The 20,756-nt window shown below is 46.1% G+C and overlaps 3 protein-coding genes across 8 annotated transcripts; 2 read left to right on the top strand and 1 right to left on the bottom strand.

The window, feature by feature from the left end:
• Positions 1-474: 474 nt before the first annotated feature.
• dpcd (deleted in primary ciliary dyskinesia homolog (mouse)) lies at positions 475-10,652 on the bottom strand. The gene is made up of 7 exons (XM_064315688.1): positions 10,345-10,652; positions 4,587-4,696; positions 4,302-4,382; positions 4,075-4,193; positions 3,701-3,834; positions 2,016-2,118; positions 475-1,566 (listed from the first exon to the last, which is right to left on the bottom strand). Exons 2-7 carry the CDS (start codon positions 4,654-4,656, stop codon positions 1,462-1,464), a joined length of 612 nt encoding a protein of 203 aa, XP_064171758.1. The 5' UTR covers positions 4,657-4,696; positions 10,345-10,652; the 3' UTR covers positions 475-1,461.
• Positions 4,868-9,774, top strand: poll (polymerase (DNA directed), lambda). Of its 2 annotated transcripts, XM_064315390.1 has the most exons (9): positions 4,868-4,965; positions 5,240-5,368; positions 5,544-5,841; positions 6,489-6,615; positions 6,858-7,208; positions 7,517-7,756; positions 7,865-7,993; positions 8,303-8,471; positions 8,839-9,774. In XM_064315390.1, the coding sequence occupies exons 1-9, from the start codon at positions 4,953-4,955 to the stop codon at positions 9,198-9,200; spliced, it is 1,818 nt and encodes a 605-aa protein (XP_064171460.1). In that variant the 5' UTR covers positions 4,868-4,952; the 3' UTR covers positions 9,201-9,774. The 2 variants fall into 2 exon arrangements, with proteins under 2 accessions (XP_064171460.1, XP_064171466.1); XM_064315396.1 differs by lacking the exon at positions 4,868-4,965 and having other exon boundaries at positions 5,084-5,368; positions 7,517-7,690.
• On the top strand, positions 9,882-19,553 carry wbp1lb (WW domain binding protein 1-like b). Of its 5 annotated transcripts, none has more exons than XM_064315536.1 (4): positions 9,882-10,190; positions 13,314-13,416; positions 14,950-15,111; positions 15,701-19,553. In XM_064315536.1, exons 1-4 carry the CDS (start codon positions 10,098-10,100, stop codon positions 16,408-16,410), a joined length of 1,068 nt encoding a protein of 355 aa, XP_064171606.1. In that variant the 5' UTR covers positions 9,882-10,097; the 3' UTR covers positions 16,411-19,553. The 5 variants fall into 5 exon arrangements, with proteins under 5 accessions (XP_064171606.1, XP_064171602.1, XP_064171626.1 ...); XM_064315532.1 differs by having other exon boundaries at positions 14,950-15,150; XM_064315540.1 differs by lacking the exon at positions 9,882-10,190 and adding an exon at positions 12,178-12,479 and having other exon boundaries at positions 14,950-15,150.
• The last annotated feature ends 1,203 nt before the right edge of the window (positions 19,554-20,756 follow it).

Genomic DNA, 20,756 nt, shown 5'->3' with positions numbered 1-20,756 from the left:
AGAATAAAGAACACGCTTCCACCTGCAGCTCTGTTACATCACACACAGAAAAAAAAACACGCGCGTGTGCACTGCAGGTGTGAACGGTGCTATGCACCGGGAGGAAATTGAAAGCCGGTCCCCTGGAAGCAGCCAGCGAGAGTCTGTCATGTTTGTCAGTGCTGGAGGCCCAGCTCACGTCCAGGCTGTGCTTTATTGTCTCTTGTAAGATGTCACTTCGCCGCACAAAGGTCACCCAGCCAGCCGCCCAGGGATGTTTGTTGCATTATGTGTGTGGGACGCGTGAGAGGCGAAAGGTGTGAATAAATCTACAGACGCCGCCTCAGCTCTGTGAACACTGCAGCTGGGCTTCAAACCAGGCGAAACAGCCATCACAGCCCGCACTTCTCGACCGCCTTTTCCTTATTTTACCATTCACCGTCAACTGACAAACTGAACATGGGAAACACAAATGAAATGCACAATGGTGGACTCTTTGTTTGTTACATCGCTTTGTCATTATTAAATTCATATCAAAATATAGAAATTACAGCAGGCCTATATTAACATTTGGATACATGATCACAACATGGAAAAGCCAACAGTCCCCCTGTCCCGCGTTCCAGTGAAGAGAACTCCCCTGGGGGAGCAGACTGTTAGGGGTGAGGCTCTCAGGCTCAGAGGGAAAGGCATCGCGTTAGTGGATCCTGGCGGGGCGAGGCACTCGAATTCTTTAGAAGAACACTTAACGGTGACCTTTGAAGACCAAAGGCGCGGGCACAATAAAGTCGGAGCCCCTGGAGGGGGAGGCCGTTCCCCCAAAAGTCTGGGTGGCCGGACAAACCACCCAGCCCTCCCCTCCCCTCCCCTCCCCTCCCGGAGAAAACCTGACGGAGGGAGCTCGCGGGAGGCGCTGGTGGAATTCCGCTCGCGAAATGCCACCCCGCTTTTCAGTCGGCCATTTCCCCGCCCCCCACCCCCCCGCCAGCATGCCAAAACACACTCTGACGTGGTTTAATCTAGGGCCTGTGAAAAATCCTCTCCTTCACTATTTCTTATCTCAGAGATGTTAAGGCCCCTGGATTCTGGAGCCCGTTGAAGATTACACAACCTTTTGCCAGGTAGCGTTTCAATTCCATCGACCAAAACCATCAAAGAGCGCACTGCGGGCAACACAAAAGCAATGGGGACTAGCCACAGACAGTAGAAAACGGTTTAGAAATTGGTTTTACAGCAGAATAAATTACTCTGATTCCACACCATTCCACACACGTCCAGATTTTGAAATACTTCAAACCAAAAGTCAACCTGTTTAAAGAGATCTTTTTTTTTTTTTTCCTTTCTTGGTACCTTCAAAAAGGGAACAAAAATAATAAACAGCGAGCCAATGGTGAAGATAACCTGCAGGAACGCGGCTTTGGTGAAAGACTGCACGTCCTCATGTCACATAGTCGCGTGGCGTGGCCCTGCGTGTCGGGCGGGTCACTGGGTTTTGCAGTCCATGTCCCCGTCACCGGTGCTCTTGATCCTTTTCAGCTCCCTCAGCAAGTCCTGCTCCAGGGTCAGAAGCTCCTTGGGCTTCTGGTACTGTCAACGGGACCAAGGAATGGAGACAGACACAGTCGGGACTGGGAGGCCAAAGAAAGACTGTGCCTGTGGTGCATCTACACCAGTCTTATGCGAAACGAGCCAGTGTGGGTGCAGGTTTTTTACTTTATCCCAGCACTACAAGACCTGATTCAACTAATTAACTAATTGTGGTCTTCAATCAAGACCTCGAGAAGCAGAATCAGGTGTCGTAGCGCAGGGCTCAAACAAAAACTTGCACCCACACCACCCCCTTTTCGGATAAGACTGGACACCTCTGGTCTACACCAACATGAACAGAAACGTACGTGCATACACCAAGTAAATGGCTCCATAATATCAACTGCACTTCAGATCTGTCTGAAAATATGACATTTTATGTTCCGCTGGAAGGATTTGCCTGGCCTGGTTTTTGTCTGATCGAAGCCAAACGGGAGGTCAGGACTCACAGTGACGATCAAGGTGTTGTTGGCGTGGCTGAAGGTGAGGGCGGAGCCGTCCAGAGGTAGCCGACACCTGTCCAGATCTGGGATGGAGAACTTCTTATAATACCTGCAATTACAGCAAATAAAAAAAAAGTTATTTACTCACAGGAATGTGAGAAACTGCCATGTACTAAAAGCGGGTTTATGCACAACGCCATTTTGTGCTGCCCAAGGTGGCTCACACCAGCACAACCTTTCAGAGGTGTGGGTGTCAAGGGAAACTGCATGGTGACAGGAGAGCTACTCCTCGGCGTGGCGAATAATCACAAGCCGACGCGAGGCGTGCGTCTGAACGACCGATTTCCACGAGGCCGTCGGAAAACTCCAGAAGGAGCCGCGGACGAGCCTCTGACCTCCAGCACCCGTCTGAGGGAGACCGCACAAAATGAGGTCCCTGATGGTGCCGGGGTACCTCGGGGCAAAAAGCCCGCAGATCTGCTCTACTCGTTTCAGAAATGGCTTTTCGAGGCCAAGCCCCCCGTGTAGTTAGGAGGGGATTTGTGGGATCGCCCAATGCACCTGAGCAACCTGAAACACGAAAGAGAAACATTTCCTCCCTCCGCATTACACGCCTTATTTCTCTCTCCTGAGCAGAGCGGTTTCTGAAGCAGTCTCGATCGGCATCGGGGCACTCGCCTGCTCATGAACTCTAAATTTGGCGATAAAACAGCAACCTCTGCACATATGAACCACATTAAATTACGCATACTTGTTCCATCACCTTAGCTTTTATGCTAAGGAGATGGAATAATTTTACAACCCTAGTTCAATATTTTTTCTCCTTCAAATATCCACGCACTATTTCCATATACTAAATACTGCATACATTTCCTACTAACACATACAATTATTTGATCATATTTCATATATAAAATATATAAGTACTAAATGTTTTTGAAATTTTTAAATGCTTCAAAGGGGTCAGAAAGGTCAGCACTGGACATGCTGGATCACAATCACAACATCTAAAACCATTAATTTAAAAGTTTTGATTTCTCATTTTTACAGAAGGTCTAGCCCAGGCATCTATTCCTTAATTTCTATTAAATTTACTCCCTTTCTGCTGAAGATAAGACCGTGTCTCAGTAGTATCTAGTTACAAATAAGTGCAGTATGACATCTACTAGTACAATCTGCACAAGGAATATCTGGATTTCTGTTCACACCCAACACTACTTTGCCAATACTGCCATCTATGGAAGCCATTAAGGAGCTACAACTTCATTTACGCTAGGAACAAAGCACTAGATTTTATGTTGAAAAACTCACCACATCCCAGTGATTTAACACTGTAAAATAACCAGTGTGCCAACTTTCAGTCTTAATTATTAAGTCTTAATCATTAAGCCAACTGTAAGTCTTAATAATTCGTTTACAGTGCTTCTAGTAAAGTTCTGCTAAAAAAATAGTTGTTCCCAAACATGTGACAAGCGCCTCAACATTTCTCCCAAATGTACAGTGACTCAAAACGCTGAACTAATGCATAAAAACAAGTAACAACTGCAGCATCGGACATCCAGCAGAATCAATCCTCCTATTTTTGTTCCTCCATTTTTTCCCCTTTTCTTTGGTACTTAGGGTATTATCAGATTACCTTCCTGCACATCTACAACAACGTGTTCACTCTGCAAACACAGTGATGGAGTTACTTTTTGTTTGTTGTCCTGATGATGCAACACTGTTCCCCTGGCTCGACGGAAACGCTGTAGACCTCTTTGGGGTAGGGAAGGTTGCGGACCCTCCACTGAAAGCTCGCCTTGGTGTCTTTACGTATCAATACAGGCTGAAAGACATAGGAAAAATTAAATTATCATATCAGGAGGAAATGTTAAAACAGTACTTTCCTCATCCCTGCTTTTAGACAGCTGACCATGTGGTCTAAAGTTGGTACATTTTGCACGTAAAATTATAGCCTACTGTTTGATAAATTCTCAACAGCATGGAAACATAGATAGATAGATGCTTTCATTTGTACATTTTCAAAAGATATTTAGATTATCACAGAGACACGAACTGCACTCACATTTGAACTGCTCTCCTTGATCAGATGTGGTTCTGAAGTTTGCATCGTAGACGGGTCACCTACTTCGACCTCCCATTGACCTGGTGCTCCCAAAGTGCTCTTCTTTCGCCATTTTCGTACTGAAAAGCACAAAAATTGATGTTTAAGACTTCCCGTCCACAAAGTACAAGGCGCTAACGGCTAGACTAACTTATAAAAAACGTTGGCTAGTTTTATAAGAAACGTACCAATAAGCTCGTCAGTTTTCATGTCATACTCTTCTGCCATTTCTTTCCCGTCCGCAAAAAGGTAATGCACTTTCCTCTTTCCTGAAAGAGAGGGGTGTTTGAGTTAAAACATAGCCTACATGATTAGCCAGCTAGCTAATGTTAGCTAGCTAGCTACCAAGCCGCATGATTTGACTGACCAGCACCATGATAACGTTAGCCAGCTAGCTAGCTGACTTGGTACACACACGCCAACTAGTTTAAATAATCATACATTGTCAACCACACAATATTTCTTAAACTTACCTTCATGTAACAGCGCAGTTTTCTTTGCTTCTTTCAAACTGTCAGACCAGCATTGTAATGCTGCAGCCATTTTGAAAAACCAACGCTGGTTCCAGAATCTGACGCCAAACCTGTAACCACGGCAACAGTGACCATTCACTTCTTGTTCTAGGGTCAAATCTCGACAACAAAAATTTAATTATTTTAAATTGAAAATATTGTTTACAAAATCTTAACCAAGGTCAATATTTGGAATATATTGTATTTTAAAAATTAGTACTTATATTTATTATTTCAGTTTGACTTATTGTTTTGATTTACGCTCAATGATCCGGAAGTTTATACTTTAGATCTAGCTAACGGCTGGACTAACGTTGAAGTTGTTGGATGCACCCGGAAGGTAAGGACCGTTTAATATTAACATTAAACTTGAATTAACTGCTGAATAACAGTATATTGCATTCCCAGGGCTTTGCAAATTGATAGGTTTAAATGTATCTCTCGTTAGATGTTAGCGACGCTGGACTCCATAATAGGCAGTTAGCTGCCAACTCAGGCAAAATATACAATGCTAGCCACACTACATTATGGTACCTAACGTTGCGTTAGGAGTGATTGTGCAGTCTTTATGCTGTCTGACCAGGTAATAACGTGCTTGTCAAATGCTTGTCAAGGGGCGTCTCCTCCACCCGAAATGGAGCCGCATGGTATTGTGAAAGCGTTTCCAAAAGTGAAGAGGGCGGGTGCCAGGGTGGGGAAAGAAGTACCCCAAAAGAAAATCAGTGTGGATGAAACGGTAACAGGTACGCCGCTCAGAAAACCGCATGAAAGTGTGTGTGCGTGTGTGTTTGCGCGGTGTGGCTGATGAGAAATTATGTAGGACAATTCTTACACTTGTGGAGCACAGGATTGTTTCTATACATGTTTCTGTGTACGTGTCTAATATCTTTTTGTGGGCTCTGTTGTTTTTCTTTGCAGGACATTTGTTTGACGGTATGTTGATGTACCTACTCCCCGCGGGTATCGGGAATGCCCGGTGTGATATCTTTCAAAGACAGATCACCCAGAACGGGGGACAGGTCGAACGCGAATTCGGTCCCAGTGTGACACACGTCATGGTGGATGACTCTATGGACTGTGCACGAGCGCTGCGGCTACTGAAGTTGGACAGGCTACCTGGAGCGGTACAGCTGGTCAGGTGCTCCTGGCTGGGTCAGTGCATCACTGGGAAAAAACTGCTAAGCACTACAGACCACAGGCTCCTCCTCCCCGACAGGTATTTATAGACTCATGACAGTTCTTCTGTAATGTACATCTGATTTTGGCTGTTTAAAAGGGCATCTGTTCAGAATTGTTATGCATGAGCTATAATTTAGACCATTCATTTTGATAGAATTACATTTTTAAGGTAGAGGAGCCTCATGAAGTGTCAGTAACTTGCCTGAAGGCACTGGCGTGTGCAGTTACATTACATACATACATTTATGGGCGTCTGAATATGACTGCTTGACTGCGGGGAAAAGTATAGTTTAATACTTTAGGCGTGAATTACCTGCTGGGTAACAATATACTGCATTGCTAGGATCTTGTAAATTGATAGGTTTAAATGTAGCTCTCGTTAGAGGTTAGTGACACAGAGCTTCATAACAGCTAGTTAGCTAGCTAGCCAGTAATACAGCTTGCCAACTCAGGCAAAATGTACCACGCTAGCCACACTACAGTACTGCAGCTAATATTACTTTAGCATTGATTGTGCAGTCTTTATACTGTCTAGCCTGGTACAGTAATAATACACCTGTCAAATATTGTTGGGAGGAATAAATGTCAAGGGAGCCTCCTCTGCCTAATCAATGCATGCCGTAAATAAAACTCGAGTTCCCGATTTACTGAATCTACTGTCTGTTTCAAACTCATGACATACAGTGTCAGTCATGTGAATACTGACGGTCAGGAAGTGGGAGACGATGCACATAGTGGTGATGAGTGCCCTGTTGTTGCCACGGAGATTCCGCCACTACTTGAACCGACTCAGGATGATGCATCAGAGAAGGTAAGGGCATCACCCTCAAGATTACATCGCAGCGGACACTACTGAACACCACCGCCTTCCATTTCCTGTCTTTCAACAAAAACCTCTCAAAGTAATGCCCTATGCTGAAGTCCAGCGCTGTTGTGTTCAGTCATTCGCTCATTCGATTCAAATACAAATGTTACAGTCCAAAGTCCGTTATAGTTGAATTTTGTCGTTGCTTTGGAATATCAATTTTTGAATTTTCTCTCTGTATTTTAAAGTTTACAGAGGAACACAAAGAAGAGGACGAAGTCTCGCAGAACGATCTGGACGCCCTGATCAATGGACACCAGCCTGCTGCCCCGACCTCAAACGCAAACATGAACGCCGACGTGAACGCGAATGCGAACGTGAACGCCAACATAAACGCAGCTGAGAAAACCCTCTCAGGGAAGTGGGTCTGCGCCCAGTCCTCCCAGAGCAAGATCAGCAATCACAACCAGCACATCACAGACAAGCTGGAGGTCCTGGCCAAGGCGTACACGCACCAGGGCGACAAGTGGAGGGCGCTGAGCTACTCCAAAGCCGTCAACGCCCTGAAGAGTTACGGGAAGCCCATCTCCTCATATGAGGTGAGTCACATGTTCAAAGATAAGAGATTGTTCCAGCAATTATTCAACCAAAAAAAACCAAAGAATAGCAGTGGCTGAATTAATAAATTATTAAAGTGGCAAATGTATGGATTGATACATGGAATACGGTGAGAACCTTATTTTAAAATTGGATAGGCTTATTATTCTGCAGCAATGATTGTAATGTTGTGGCATCATGATTGTTTAGTTTTGTACTTATGGAAAAAAAGGGCCAAAATAGAATCAAGTGCCCCCCCCCCCCCCCCCCCCCCCGTGCTTGGTCCTGAAATCCGTTTTTCATTTGATAGGAGGCCTGTAAGATCCAAGGCATTGGCAAACGCATGGCAGAGAAGATCATCGAGATCATGGAGAGTGGGCACCTCCGCAAGATAGACCACCTGGGCGAGGCCGTGCCAGTTCTGGAGCTTTTCACCAACATCTGGGGTGCCGGTGCCAAGACGGCACAGCTGTGGTACCAGCAGGTTTGGCACGTCTCATCGCAGTCAGCTCGCTGTGTAATGCCCTTCCCCCCCACTGCTGCCTCTAGTGTAAGCGAGCTGAATGGCTTCCGTTAAGGACTGTCTCAATCTGGGGACCGCTTAAACGCTAAGCTTTCGTTTTGTTTTTAACGTTTTGTCCCCCCGGTGTAATCGAAGGGATTTCGCACGTTGGAGGACATCCGCACCAAAGCCACTCTGAACTCCCAGCAGAAAGTCGGACTGAAACACTACGATGATTTCCTGGATCGGATGTCTAGAGACGAGGCGGCCGCTATTGAGAAGACGGTAACACCTCTTCCCTCCCAAACAGTGGAGCTACAGTGTTTATGACAGACCTGTGCTTCTGTACCTTTGAGTGGACTTACAGAGCAGTGTGTGACTCAGGGAAAGGTGTGTTGAGATGCTGGGCTATGTATGTGCAGGTAAGGGACACATTGAAGTGGTCTTACAGAGCAGTGTGTGACTTGGGGAAAGGTGTGTTGTTGATGCTGTGCTGTGCGTGTGTGTGTGCAGGTAAGGTACACAGCTGAAGTAAAGAGCAGTGTGTGACTCGGGGAAAGGCGTGGTGTTGATGCTGTGCGTGTGTTCGTGCAGGTAAAGGACGCGGCACAGTCGGTGAACCCAGGCCTCCTGGCGGCCGCATGTGGGTCCTATCGCCGGGGGAAGGCCACGTGCGGAGATGTGGACGTCCTGATCACCCACCCAGATGGGACGTCCCACAAGGGCGTTTTTAGCAAAATACTGCAGAGCCTCCGTCAGAGCGGTATGATGCGTTCCTGTTATATTATAAATAAATTTTAAATACCTTTTTGTTTTAACATAATGTTACTGCAACACAAGTATCACAGTTACAGTTAGGTCATTGAGAAGACACGTTTATCCAAAGTGGCTTACATTGTCATCCATTTATACAGCTGTATATTCTGACTGGAGCAACCAGGGTAAAGTGCCTTGCTCAAGTGCTCAATAGCAGCATGTCCTGACATGGGAATTAAACCTGCAACCCTTAGGTTACCAGCCCACTTCCTTAACCACCACACCACCACCTGGATTTCTGATTTATTGCCTGGAGTGCCGAGCGAATGCAAAGCTGCTGATATTTTTGCTCGTTGTGCTTGTCGTCCGGACAGGCTTCCTGACGGACGACCTGGTCAGCCACGAGGACAACGGGAACCAGAAGAAGTACCTGGGGGTGTGCCGCCTGCCCGGGCCCGGCCGGCGCCACCGCCGGCTGGACATCATCGTGGTGCCGCACGGCGAGTTCGCCTGCGCGCTCATGTACTTCACCGGCTCGGCGCACTTCAACCGCTCCATGCGGGCCCTGGCCAAAACCAAGCGCATGAGCCTGTCGGAGCACTCCCTGAACCGGGACGTGGTCCGGCGGGGCAGCCTGAAGATCGGCACGGGCGTCCCTCTGCCCACCCTCACCGAGAGGGACGTCTTCGCGCACCTGGGCATACCCTACAGAGAGCCCCACGAGAGGGACTGGTGACCGACGGCAACGCTGGGGCTGGCGCCGGCCCACCGCAGCGCGGCAGTTACGTTCGAACGGACAGAAACGAATCGTATTTAAAGCGTTTTTAGAGAACTGTCATTTTCAGTTTATTAGTTTCCTGCGGCTTCCTGTTTAATGTCTGGGAATGCTCTGGAAAAGTGGTTTGCTTGGACATAATAGAAATCTTGAAATGAAATTTAGTTAATAGAAATGTATATTATGAAAAACCTAAAAAAAAAAAAAAAAAACAAAAAAGAAACAAATGATCATGAATGTTCGCCAGTGAGTTAGTATTCTGAATAAAACACACTACTTTGTCCATGCTTCTTTTGGAACCGGCAGAATGTATGTCCTGACTTTTTGAATGATCACTCCTTCAAACTCAATAATGTTGGCATGCCTATCTGATGCATAAATTGCTGACCTTTGACCCTCTGTGTAATGAGCTTCTCTCTCAGATGTTTTGCAAGTGCAACTATATTGATAGTATTTATATTGAATATAGACATTAGAGAGGCTTAATTGTAAAGATGTAAACAATAAAGCTGTCTGTATGCCTTTTTTTTTTTAATTGTTGCATTTGTCAATGCTTTTGCTTACGTTTGCTTTTTTTTTTTTTTACTGCACCCACAAAGCAAAACAAAAAGTCCCGGCGACAGCGAGGCTGTGACTTGTAGGTGACAGTTGAGGCAGCCAGTATGGTATCCTTTCGGACAGCCAACACCAAGGAAGTGCGTCCTCGTACGGTCCAATTATTTGTGACAAGAAGGCGGTGCATGTAGCTAGCTACTTAGCTCGCTACTTTACGAGCTTAGAGTTAAAGCTACAATCCCAAATAACTTAACATTTATGCCAATAGTGTGCTATATGTATTAACACTCGGGAAAAAGTGGGATGATGACGGAAACAGAGTGTATCGCTCTGAAAATGGGCATGTTTCTGTTCTACGCTGGTCCTGTCAGACCGACACAGGCGACCATAGAAGAGGTAAGAACTAAACTGCTAGCCAACGTTAGCGAGGTAACTAACGTTAGCTAAATATGACAGGCCGAACAGTTATGTTTGACTATTTCCTACCCTCTGCCTGAGCAAAATCTCCAGACCCTGTTGTACGTGTATTACTTTTTATGGAGTTTCTTACCTGGCTCCAGATAAACAGCTTACGTTTGCGTTACGTAGATAGACTACTTCCGCTTGGAAACGATCTATTTCAATTTGTTACAAAAGCATTAATTGTGCTGGATAACCAGCGAGCTAACTTTTGCGTCTTCAGGAAAGTTTGCAGTTCGCTGCACGCTCTGAAGTGACTGTTGTATAACTAGCTAGGTTTGGTAGCAAACCAATTTTCTTCCTCGGTTAAACGTTATATATCACCCATTGCTCACAGTCTAAATAGCTACAGTGAATTTTAAACCTGTTTGCTTGCTTGCTTGCTTGCTTGCATGAAAACAACCTAACGTTACAGAGGAAGCTGAAGGCCCTTAGAATTCATTGGCTGGTTTTCATTGTGATAGTGTTATCACCAGACAACAATCAAATTAACTGGCTACACCTGCGCTACTAATTCAACAGTTTTGCATTGCTTATGAAGAAAAACTAAATGCACTGTAAATATCACTAACTTGCTATGTTGACAAGCCCAGTCCAGTTAGGCAACATTAACAAAGTTCTTTAAAATAAAACAAATACCTGTTTTTATTACAGTTTTGACGTTTCGTAGTGCTATAAAGCCGGTGAAGTATCCCTAGGTGTAGCCTATATGATACAATTTACTGCATAAGACATGTCCATTTACTGCAAAGTCACTGTAAGAAATCCAACATAGTGTGTGTTAGGGTCTACACTTGCCTGTTCGTTCTGCTTGTTTAGATCAATTGGTGACCGACAACATCGGATCAAAGCAATGCAAGTTAGATGCTCAGTGCTCGATATCAAGAATTAGTCACAATTAACGAAGCATGTGCTGTAGGCTAGTTGCTGAAAACTTCTGTATGGTGCTTACATTAAACGTTACGTCTCGTCATTTCTCCACTTCTTTATTAAAACTTATTGGGTTTCACAGTTTTCTAATACGCAGGCATGTTCTGGTGGCGTAACGTAATCCCCCATTCATTTTTAATTTAAGAAGGAAGGATTGTTTGCCGAACCAGTTTTCGCAGCAGTGGAATCTCGTCAGTCTAGGCGCTTTTCTTGCTCGCCGTCTTGACAAAGACATTTCAGAACGGCGCAAGTGGTTTACATTGACCCATGTAATGGAACCCTTCTCTAGCAGTAGCCCAGGCATTAGTCATTACATAACCTTTTATAATTCATTGTGTTATTTAGTGTTTTGGAGCGTTTACAGGGTGGATGGATTGTGTGGTATGTTAATACCAGTCGTTCTGAATATGCCAGTACAGCATGCTGGCCAGTGGTAATGTCAGATTCCCTGGCAGTATTACCCTGTGACCGTCAGGCCGACAGGCATGCAAGTGCTTTAATGGATTCAGTTCAATTCAATTGCGCATTTTACAGAGAACTGTGGCAAAGATGCTTTACTGAGTAGCAAGGCAAAGTGTAGAGCAAACAGAGCGAACACCAGGCCTGAACCCCCAAATAGTACGTGAGATTTAAAAATCATCCCAGTGGGGAGAAAACCCTCAAACTGTGGTGAGAAAAAACTACACCAGCTGCGCTGGCTGCGCAGCTGAGCAGAAAAAATTTCAGAGAATAAGGTAAAAAACAATGGATGAAATCATCCTTTTATTATCCAACAAAAATGCCGGTTTTGTAATGTCTCTGTGACTAAAGATCGCATGACAAGACGGGTGGAAGTTTATGCGCAGGTTGAGGTAGAAATGGGTCCTACAGGTGATAGAAGCCTTGGGTCTGATTTTCACAAGGGGTGCAGCAGGTCCAGTCACAGACTGTGGGGGGGGGGGCCTTGGGGCCAGCATTGACCGCGGGGGGGGGGGGTTTGGGGGGGTGGGCAGATCGTGGTGTGAGCCAGCGCTGTGCCCTCAGGCCCCCCCCCGTTTGCACACATTCTCTGGCACGGCCTCCCGGGTTTCCGAAGGCGGGCGGAGCCGGGTGCTTAAATAGCCCGCTTGGCGCGGAGCTCGCGTTGTAGTGCGGCCGGGAGATTTTCGGCTGAGGAGAACACCGCCCGCCGTCCCCCTCGGCTGCAGCGCTGCACGTTCTCCTCTCTTTCTCTGGCGGCCATCGCCCCGGGAGCTCCAAGGGGTCTCACACCGGGAGGACTAGAGCGCCATGCCTTTCCTTCTGGGAATGAGACAGGTAATCTGGGAAAACCAAGGTCACTTGGGAATTTTTTTTTGGTAATTTGGGAAAACTGGTGATTTGGGAAAACTGACCTCTCTAGATCTCAGTAAACTTGGGGAACAAAATGTGACTTTGATGGAAAGATGATGCAAAGATGGCAAGAAATGGAAATATCAGCTTCTAAACATCCATATTTTTAGTGAACCATCACTAGAGATTTTCATATGACCATGAAGACTCCAATTTATGTGCATCATGTTTTGTATTTGGCATTAAGAATTCTGGGAATACTGCAGGGATTCTCAGTGATGTATAAATAGCCAGGTGGGGTTGAAGGGTGATTGTTATTGGTAATGCACTGCGGATGAAACTGGTGGGATCCGCAGTGAGGTCACGGTGTAGTTCTGTGTTTCTCATAACTTATAGTGATTTATAGTGCTGAAATGGAAGCAACACACTCCTTCTGTTTCGTTGAAGAGTTTTTTTTTTTTTAAATGAGGGCAAAGGTTTTACTCCAGTAGGTTCTAGATCTCTTTATTACTCATTTTGTGTTCAAGTAATTGGCTAATACAGCAGGAATGAAACAGAGGAAATGAGTGGCATACTGGATTTCATTGTTTTTCGGAAGAAGGCTGAATTGGTGCGTTTTCCAGTCGTTCCTTAGAACAATCACACCAGTGTTGCGTTTGAACAGATGGACTGAACAGCGACCATTCAGTAGTGCATTGGGGTCTTTCTGTTTTTTGTGTGTGTGTGTGTGTGTGTGTGTGCTGTGATGTCCCTGGTGGTCGAGTTTATCAGCGTCTATTTCTGTCGCCCGTTCAGTGTTCTGCTCTGTTTGTCTTCCAGAACAGACTGCTATGCGCTGGACTGAACAATCAGAGCTACGTCTGTGAGTTTGGACACTGCTGTGGGGAGTCCCACTGCTGCAGTTACTACTATGAGCTGTGGTGTAAGTCATCGTTATACATTTTTTTTTCTGCCTATCCCACACTGGTTCTGATTCGACCGACTAGCGTGCTAAAAAACAATGCAAAAAAAAAAAAAAAACACGAACAAAAAAATGTGCTGAGATTCCCAAAGAAGACCCTTGGAAAATGTGCAGGCAGATTGTTCAGTGCACGTTTTTAGCATCTGTTAAGTTATCAGGGCTGCTTGTGCCAAGGTCATTGTGCGTCTGCAGTTACTTTGGGCTTTAATTAGCATGGGACTTCCGGCGTTCTCTTCCAAAGCCAGGTCTTTCTGCTCAGCGCAGTGGGTGCTGTTGCATCCCTTGTGTACTCAATCATAACGCGTGGTGACGTTCTGACGTGCAGTGTCTTAGCCCCTGCATGGGGTGAACACACACATTTCTATCGAAACAATTTAAGAGATCCTAAAGTTATTTTAGCTCAAGAATACCTCCTCCCTCCAGAATTGTTAGGTATGTATACGAATATCAGTGGCACATGCATTTCCATTATCGCTGTAAATATATTGGGTTAGTCAAAAACTCTGTACGGAAGGTGGTAAGTACGTATTGAGCTTGAACTTATTGAAATGTTACCCCTTTACCCTCTGTTATGGAAATTTAGTGTAACTGGATATTCATAGTTTTCTCTGCAAGGTATTTTTGCTCTGTGTAAACAATTCTATGAGCAACGAGTCTTATACATATAAGTATGCACAGTAGCTGCCATTTTAGATTTAGTATAACCTCCGGACAGTGTTGTATGCACCAGGTTTGATGCACAAATCTTTTTATGTTAAATTGCCTGCATATAGTATGCGACATTTATATACAAGTAATATTTAGGTTCATAGGGTATGAGTGACTCCTTGCTCGCGACAGGATTTCCTAGTCTGCCATTTATTTTAATAACTAGGGACTAGTCATGTCTTGCTTTTAATTGAAGCTCGTTATCTGCTGAGTCAAGGGCTGCAGTTTGTTTCTCATGTATTACGGCAAACAGACCCCCCCCCATTTACCCCCCCACCCCCCCCACCAGACTCTTGGTTCCTGTAACCCAACCCCTGTCCACTCTCATCCGCTGTAAACAGATGCCCAGAGTTTCTCAGTCTGGCTAAATACATAATGCCCCCTCACTACATAGCAATGACACCTGCTCATCCTCACCAAGGCCCTTTAGGGCACAGCAGCCACATGACCCATCCTGACCAATCAGGTCACTCACACGGCCAGTTTATGTATCGAATCGGTTGGCGGTTGATGCAAAATGAGGTGCCACTGATTTGATCAATGTGAACATTGCCTGACTGACCGTGTGGGTCATTTAAACCTACACCCTGAGCCAATAAGCAGAAGATGGGTTCCCCACATTGAGTCTGGTTCCTCCCAAGGTTTCTTCCTATCTGTTACCCGGGAGTTTTTCCTCGCCGCTGTTGCCTTTTGCTTGCTCCAACAGCTGTAATTGTAACAGTTGTCTGTGCAACGCGGTATATAAATAAAGTTTGATTTGATTTGACGTGTGGTCCGGTCGGGCAGGGTTCTGGCTCGTCTGGGTGATCATCATCATCCTCAGCTGCTGCTGCATCTGCCACCACCGACGCAGCAAGCACCGGCTGCAGCAGCAGCAGCGGCAGCACGAGATCAACCTCATCGCCTACCGCGAAGCCCGCAGCCACGCCTCCCTGCCCTTCTACTTCAGTAAGCGCCCCCGCCACGCCTCCCTGCCCTTCTACTTCAGTAAGCGCCCCCGCCCCACCTGCCCCGCCCGCCTTCAGCCAGTCTGCGGTTCCCTGTCACCCCCCCCCCCCCCCCCCGCTTTAGTCCCCCCCCCCCCCTTCCTTTAGCCTTCACCCGCTACTTTACAGAGCTTCATCTGCTTCTGCCTTTCAGTTCAATTCAGGAAACTTTATTTACCCCCGCGGGGCAATTAGGTGCTGGGTATAGCATCAGCCAACATCTAAAGCAGACCCTGCTGCTGTGTAATTGACTGCTTTCACCACGTTATAGGTATGTAAAATTTTTGGCCAAAAAACTGGTTGTGCCTACAGGGCAGTCCTGCAAACTGGCCCATAATCACCCATGCTGGGCCATCACCCCTGGAAGTTGTCTTTGGGATTTACCAAATTTTTAAATAACAGCAACTCCCAGAGCACCTTGGCCACCTTTTGCTGTGCCTGTGCCTGATACACCTGTTCCCTCGTTTGTGTATGAAAGCATGTGCAGTTCTTTGTGTTAAACTCGGCCCACAGGGCCTCACGCTTGCCTCCTTTCTCTTCTGTCACTCAAGGGTTTCTGCCCAATTATCTTCTGCCCGAGTACGAGGAGGTGGTGAACCGCCCCCCGACACCGCCCCCTCCTTACAGTGCCTTGCACGCCGGCCAATCGGCCGGTGCCAGCCCTCTGTCGCCGGAGCAACCGGACGAGCTCCGCCCCCCGACGCAGACCACTCCGGTCCCCCCGGCGTCGGACACGCCCCCCTCGAGGCCCGGCGGGGCGGAGCTGGACCCGCCGGCGGGGCTGAGCCGGAAGGAGGACGGGAGGACGCCCGCGCCCGAGGAGCAGCTGCCGCCGTCGGACCGCGCCGCGTCGGCCCCGGAGCGGGACGGGCGCAAGGACCCGCCGGGGGGGGACTCGGGTTCGGAGGGCCGCCCCGAGGACAAGGACGGCCCCGCGGGGCGCCACCGCCGCTTCACCGGCGACTCGGGCATCGAGGTGTGCGTGTGCAGCGGTTACCCGGCAACCGAGGAACAGCGGGAACTGAAGGGGCTGCTGGGAGATTTCTGCGAGGGCTGCGACTCCTGCGGCCAGCCCTCCGCCGCCACCCCCGGGAGGAGGGGGGAGGAGGAGGAGGAGGAGCAGACCCCAGAGAGGAGGCCGGACCATGGGGCTGTGCCCCTCCCCCCGCGGGCCCCAGTTAACCTCCTGCACACCATCACCGAGCAGGAGGGGTCTCTCCAACCTGGCAACGCGGCTGAGAGCAAGCACACCTGCTGCTGAAGATTTTTTTAAAAAGACTTTGTTGTACTTTTTGTTGTGTACTGGTGTACGACTGTGAGTGAATGAGGATTAGGGACTGTGCACCAAACCTCTTCTCGGTTCCGGTGAAGTTTTCAGTAGTGCTTAGGCACCGGGAAGCACCTCAGACTCATTAAGATGGCGATCTTCATTTCGGGTCCTGGCGAGCTGCAGGGTCTGCTGGTTTTTTGCTGTTTAACTGATTAATGAGCAGCCGATTAACTCAGTTAACTCACCGCACCTGGTTACTTGGGTCTGGATCGGTTGCTGATATTAAGGCAAAAAAAAAAAACTAAAACCAACAGACCCTGCTGCCCACCAGGACCAGGAGTGGAGACCAGGGCTATGCGATGTCGCACAAACAGCAATGGGAGTGATACTGATGCATACTGTTAGTGGTTGCCAGATCCTCGCACTAGTGTCGTCTGGCGCTTGCGTTAATGGATTGAGTTGATGCAGCGCAGTACAGTACTCCCGAAGGGCGTAAGTATCTAAGACTGAGACGGCGCAGCGTGTGCTAGACTCGATGTCCACGCTTCCTTTGCCGTCAGGAGACCTGATGCTGACCGAACGGTGCAAAGCTAGCAAAGGCCGTTTGGATCGGCTGGGTCGTCATTGCAGTGGGGCAGAAGCAGAATAAGTGCATTTACCGGTGGATTCAAGTTTGGCGTTTACCTTTTGCACATTTGTGTAAACTTATTTATCTGTAATGGATCCTGCAGGGGCTAAGAAATAAATCAAATAGCAGTCCTGTATCTGTGATTGCATCTTAATTCACGTTAAGCTCTCTTTGTTTTGTAAGTGAAAAAAAAGCATATTGATTGTGAATAACCCAACTCAAGACTCAAGCCTAGTACTGTCAAACGGTGATTGTATTTTTGAGTGCATATTGATTTTTGCTGCAAATGAGCTCCATGTGTTTTGTGGCCTTGTAGTAATATTCATAATTCCAACCTTCAGTTTAATGCATAGGAGATTCATTACTTTTGTTCATTCACTGGTTAGGAATATGCCAATAATCACATGGTCTGCAAAGACCAGCTGTTGAAAGGTGTAGTGTGCCTTTGGTGAAAAAATAGGTGCTTTAAGCTTCAGATTTTATCTGAGGCAATTTCTGCACTCTCATTTCATTCTTATTGAAGCAAAGCAGTTTGTTTTCTCCTGTGTCTTAAATTGAAAGGTTGTGTGAGCAGGGGTGGACTTATGACCATAATAACTTTTTACATTACAGTACTTTTTTTTGTTGTTATAAGATTTATTTTCTCCAAAACATTTAAGTAAAATGATATTCTTTGAATTAGCTTACAGTATGTCCTGTATTATGGCAAGCAATGTCACTGTGCCTCTACTGTAAGAGATCTGATTGGTTGTAGCTGTGAGGAAGTCACTAGAAGATTCCATCGCCTGGAGTTTGATGTGTTGAAGCAGCTCTACTTTCAGCATGGCTGGTCTGTTATCTGGGGCCGTAGAAATATAGGGGAAAAAATGGCCTTGCTCAAAAAGCCATTTCCTGTACACATCAGAAGATGTGTGTGGAGTCAAGATGACTCATTATAATTCACTTTGTTAAATCAGTTGTGAAAGTCTATGTAAGTTACAAAAAGAAAATACTAAAATAGGGTTGGTTTCACAATTGAACGTTACTCATGTTTCATGTGAATCGGGCAATGATTTTACCACCTTTTGCAACTACGTTTGGCTAATCACTTCACAGTGCTGCTCTGTTCATGTAATTGTAACGCAATCCTAAAAGCACAGAAACTAATTTGTATGTATGAACATTCTTCGCCTCTGTGTGCCAGAGATTGCGTTGGCCGTTACGGGGTTGTGTGTTGGCTGCGATTTTTTAGTGACGCTAACGGTCCTGTGGCTTTCTGTTCCGCGATTCGCACTAAGAGTGTGGGGGGTGTTTTTCGCTGCGATGAATATCTGTCGGCACTATCGCATAAATAAATGAGCGGCCATGCTGACAGACGACTGCGCGGATGAGGCTCTGATGTCTGACACTTAAGCACAGCTGTGAATGTCCGTCTGTTTTGAAATTACAGGCTCTGGAATAGCTAGACCTCTTGTGCCATCGTTCAGTACACATGTCATTTGCCAAAGAGCCTCCAGATTGTCCAGTGTGCTACCCAGATGCAGGTTTATCTAAAATGCAATGCGTGAAAATTGTACCTTTCGAAAAGGCCTGTCTTGCTTTTTTTTCAGTCCGGCCCGCTGTTGGTCATGCACCTTTGTCTCCCCCTAGAGGCGTAATTATGAAGCGCAGCCGAGGTGTTTTCCAGGAAACCAAGAATAACAAATGGCCTTCAGTAATCCACAGCAACTGCATGCAGGAAAAACCCTGGTCACTTTAATGCAGCAGTAGAGAGAACGTAAGTGCTGTTTCACTTATTTGGTGTGGAAGTATTATTAACACAATGGTCACCCTGATGAGACTGAACTGGGGTTGACATGTTTACTGGCTGTTGTCACATTGGGTCTACAGATGTTGCTGAAATGTTGCGTATCTATGCATTTTAAATGGAGGATATGAATGACATGCAAAGGAAGGTCTATATGTAATATTCCCCCGTGTATCCACCACGCATGCCCATTTAAGCTAGACTGTGCTTTGTTTGTTACTAAAGATTTTCTTGCAGTTTGCACACTTCACATCAACCAAAAATAAGCTGTGTTCATATCACGAGTCACACTCGTTCAGTTTGATGATTTGATTATGATTTTGCCACGAGCAGTTATTTCTTATTCAGGTATTGTGTGATGCGTGCTTTGGTTAGTCTTTCAGCCAAAAAAAAAACATCACTTGTATCACGTGTATCATTCGATTGTTTATTTTTGAAGACCAAAAATAAGTCTCTATGTAGTTGATGTTCAAAAACAGAACATAGGGTTGTCTGCGTCACTGTTCTCATTGGAGCAGGTATCAAGTTAATAATCCCCTTCCCAATGGAGTTTGCAAGGTGATGTCAGGTACTGAATTTGCATTTCTTAATGTTTAGCATAAAAGCCTTTCATTGCTACATGTAAAGCCTATTGTAGTCATTTTGTTTAAAGCATCAACCAAATCAAGGAATAATGGGAATGTTAAATGTTAAATAAAAATAACATAAGTACTCCCAGAACAGTCTCCTTTCTTATGTCCTATTCATCGTGACTTAGTATGTGTCTGTTGTGTGTGAAGTCAGTTGATTTGTTTGTCTCGGTCGTCTGGAAAATGTGAAAAATGGATTTTTGAATAGCCTTTGTTTGAGGTTCCTGCCTGTGGGAAAATCATTGAAACCCCCTGTAGTATATTTCATTAGGTCATTTTGGTGTGCTGGGTGATGTCATAAGGCTGAGTCTTGATTGACACCTGCATGGGATGGGTGGGACACAGGCCTAGGACTGGGAATGAGCCGACATGTAGGTAAATAAACTTTCCTCCAACTAAGTCACCGGACACTGCTGCCCGATATTATCCCCCTGTTGTTGCAGTCTCTCACAAATAAACAGATCGGTTGCATCTTGGCAATGCTACAGTGCAACATGATAGAAAAATTCCTCCACACATTGGGAGCTGAAACTGTGTGTGTCTGCGTATGTGCGTGCGTGCAAACTTTGTTCTTGAGAATAAGGTGTATTTTCTTGCTGAAAAGCTTGTTAAAATACACTTTTTAAAACATTTTTAAAGTGTACCCTGCCCAGGATACGCGGGTATAGATAATGGATCGATGGAAATCTATTACACCCAGCTGGAGCACCTCGCAGATTGCATCAGCAAGGGATAAGTGCCGACATACATGTAACATGAGTTACTTTACAAAGTGACTTGGAGGTATGAACCAAACGAAAGAGGGGAATGGCCTGTGCAAAGTGAACCGAACTATGTTGTCTGTTTATTCTTTGCTGCTAGCAAAGCAAACAACTGCAATTACCTCCCCGTACAGGCAAGATAGTTCTAAGATCAACGACGGTAGACCCTAGGATAAACAGACAGCATACCTGGCACACCCCCACAGGTTGCTCACCTCTTTGGTAAGCAATGCATCGAGATCACCTGGACTTCCTCTTTCAGGAAAAGCAGTCCGCGCGCAACGACAAACACCGACCACAAACAAGCGCGCTCATCCATCACGCCCTGGTTTTAGTCACGTTACTATAGTGGACTGTTGCTTAAGAATAGTCCACAGACACGTCATTGTTTGAGATGCCTGCAAAGGCTCTGCTCGGTAAACACCGTTCACACGAACACAATATAAAAGGACTTGTGCATTTGAATGCCATTCCTTAACCTGAATACTAAAGAGGAAGCACACACGCTTCAAGTAATTTCCGCTGTTTAACTT

This window comes from Anguilla rostrata, chromosome 2 (assembly GCF_018555375.3).
Source record: "Anguilla rostrata isolate EN2019 chromosome 2, ASM1855537v3, whole genome shotgun sequence".
Taxonomy (NCBI): domain Eukaryota; kingdom Metazoa; phylum Chordata; class Actinopteri; order Anguilliformes; family Anguillidae; genus Anguilla; species Anguilla rostrata.
Note: the sequence above shows the minus strand (reverse complement) of the source record. Positions and strands in the feature narration are given on the sequence as shown.

Excerpts from the sequence above, each read along its gene's own strand:
- dpcd (XM_064315688.1), bottom strand. The coding sequence starts at position 4,656 with ATGGCTGCAGCATTACAATGCTGGTCTGACAGTTTGAAAGAAGCAAAG. Across the intron at positions 2,119-3,700 it reads ATCAGGACAACAAACAAAAA|GTATTATAAGAAGTTCTCCA; the intron begins GTAACTCCATCA and ends CTGTAATTGCAG. Across the intron at positions 1,567-2,015 it reads ACAACACCTTGATCGTCACT|TACCAGAAGCCCAAGGAGCT; the intron begins GTGAGTCCTGAC and ends TCCCGTTGACAG.
- poll (XM_064315390.1), top strand. Across the intron at positions 7,209-7,516 it reads AGCCCATCTCCTCATATGAG|GAGGCCTGTAAGATCCAAGG; the intron begins GTGAGTCACATG and ends TTCATTTGATAG. Across the intron at positions 7,757-7,864 it reads CCCCCACTGCTGCCTCTAGT|GGATTTCGCACGTTGGAGGA; the intron begins GTAAGCGAGCTG and ends GTGTAATCGAAG.
- wbp1lb (XM_064315532.1), top strand. The coding sequence starts at position 10,098 with ATGATGACGGAAACAGAGTGTATCGCTCTGAAAATGGGCATGTTTCTG. Across the intron at positions 13,417-14,949 it reads TTACTACTATGAGCTGTGGT|GGTTCTGGCTCGTCTGGGTG; the intron begins GTAAGTCATCGT and ends CCGGTCGGGCAG. Across the intron at positions 15,151-15,700 it reads CTCCCTGCCCTTCTACTTCA|GGTTTCTGCCCAATTATCTT; the intron begins GTAAGCGCCCCC and ends CTGTCACTCAAG.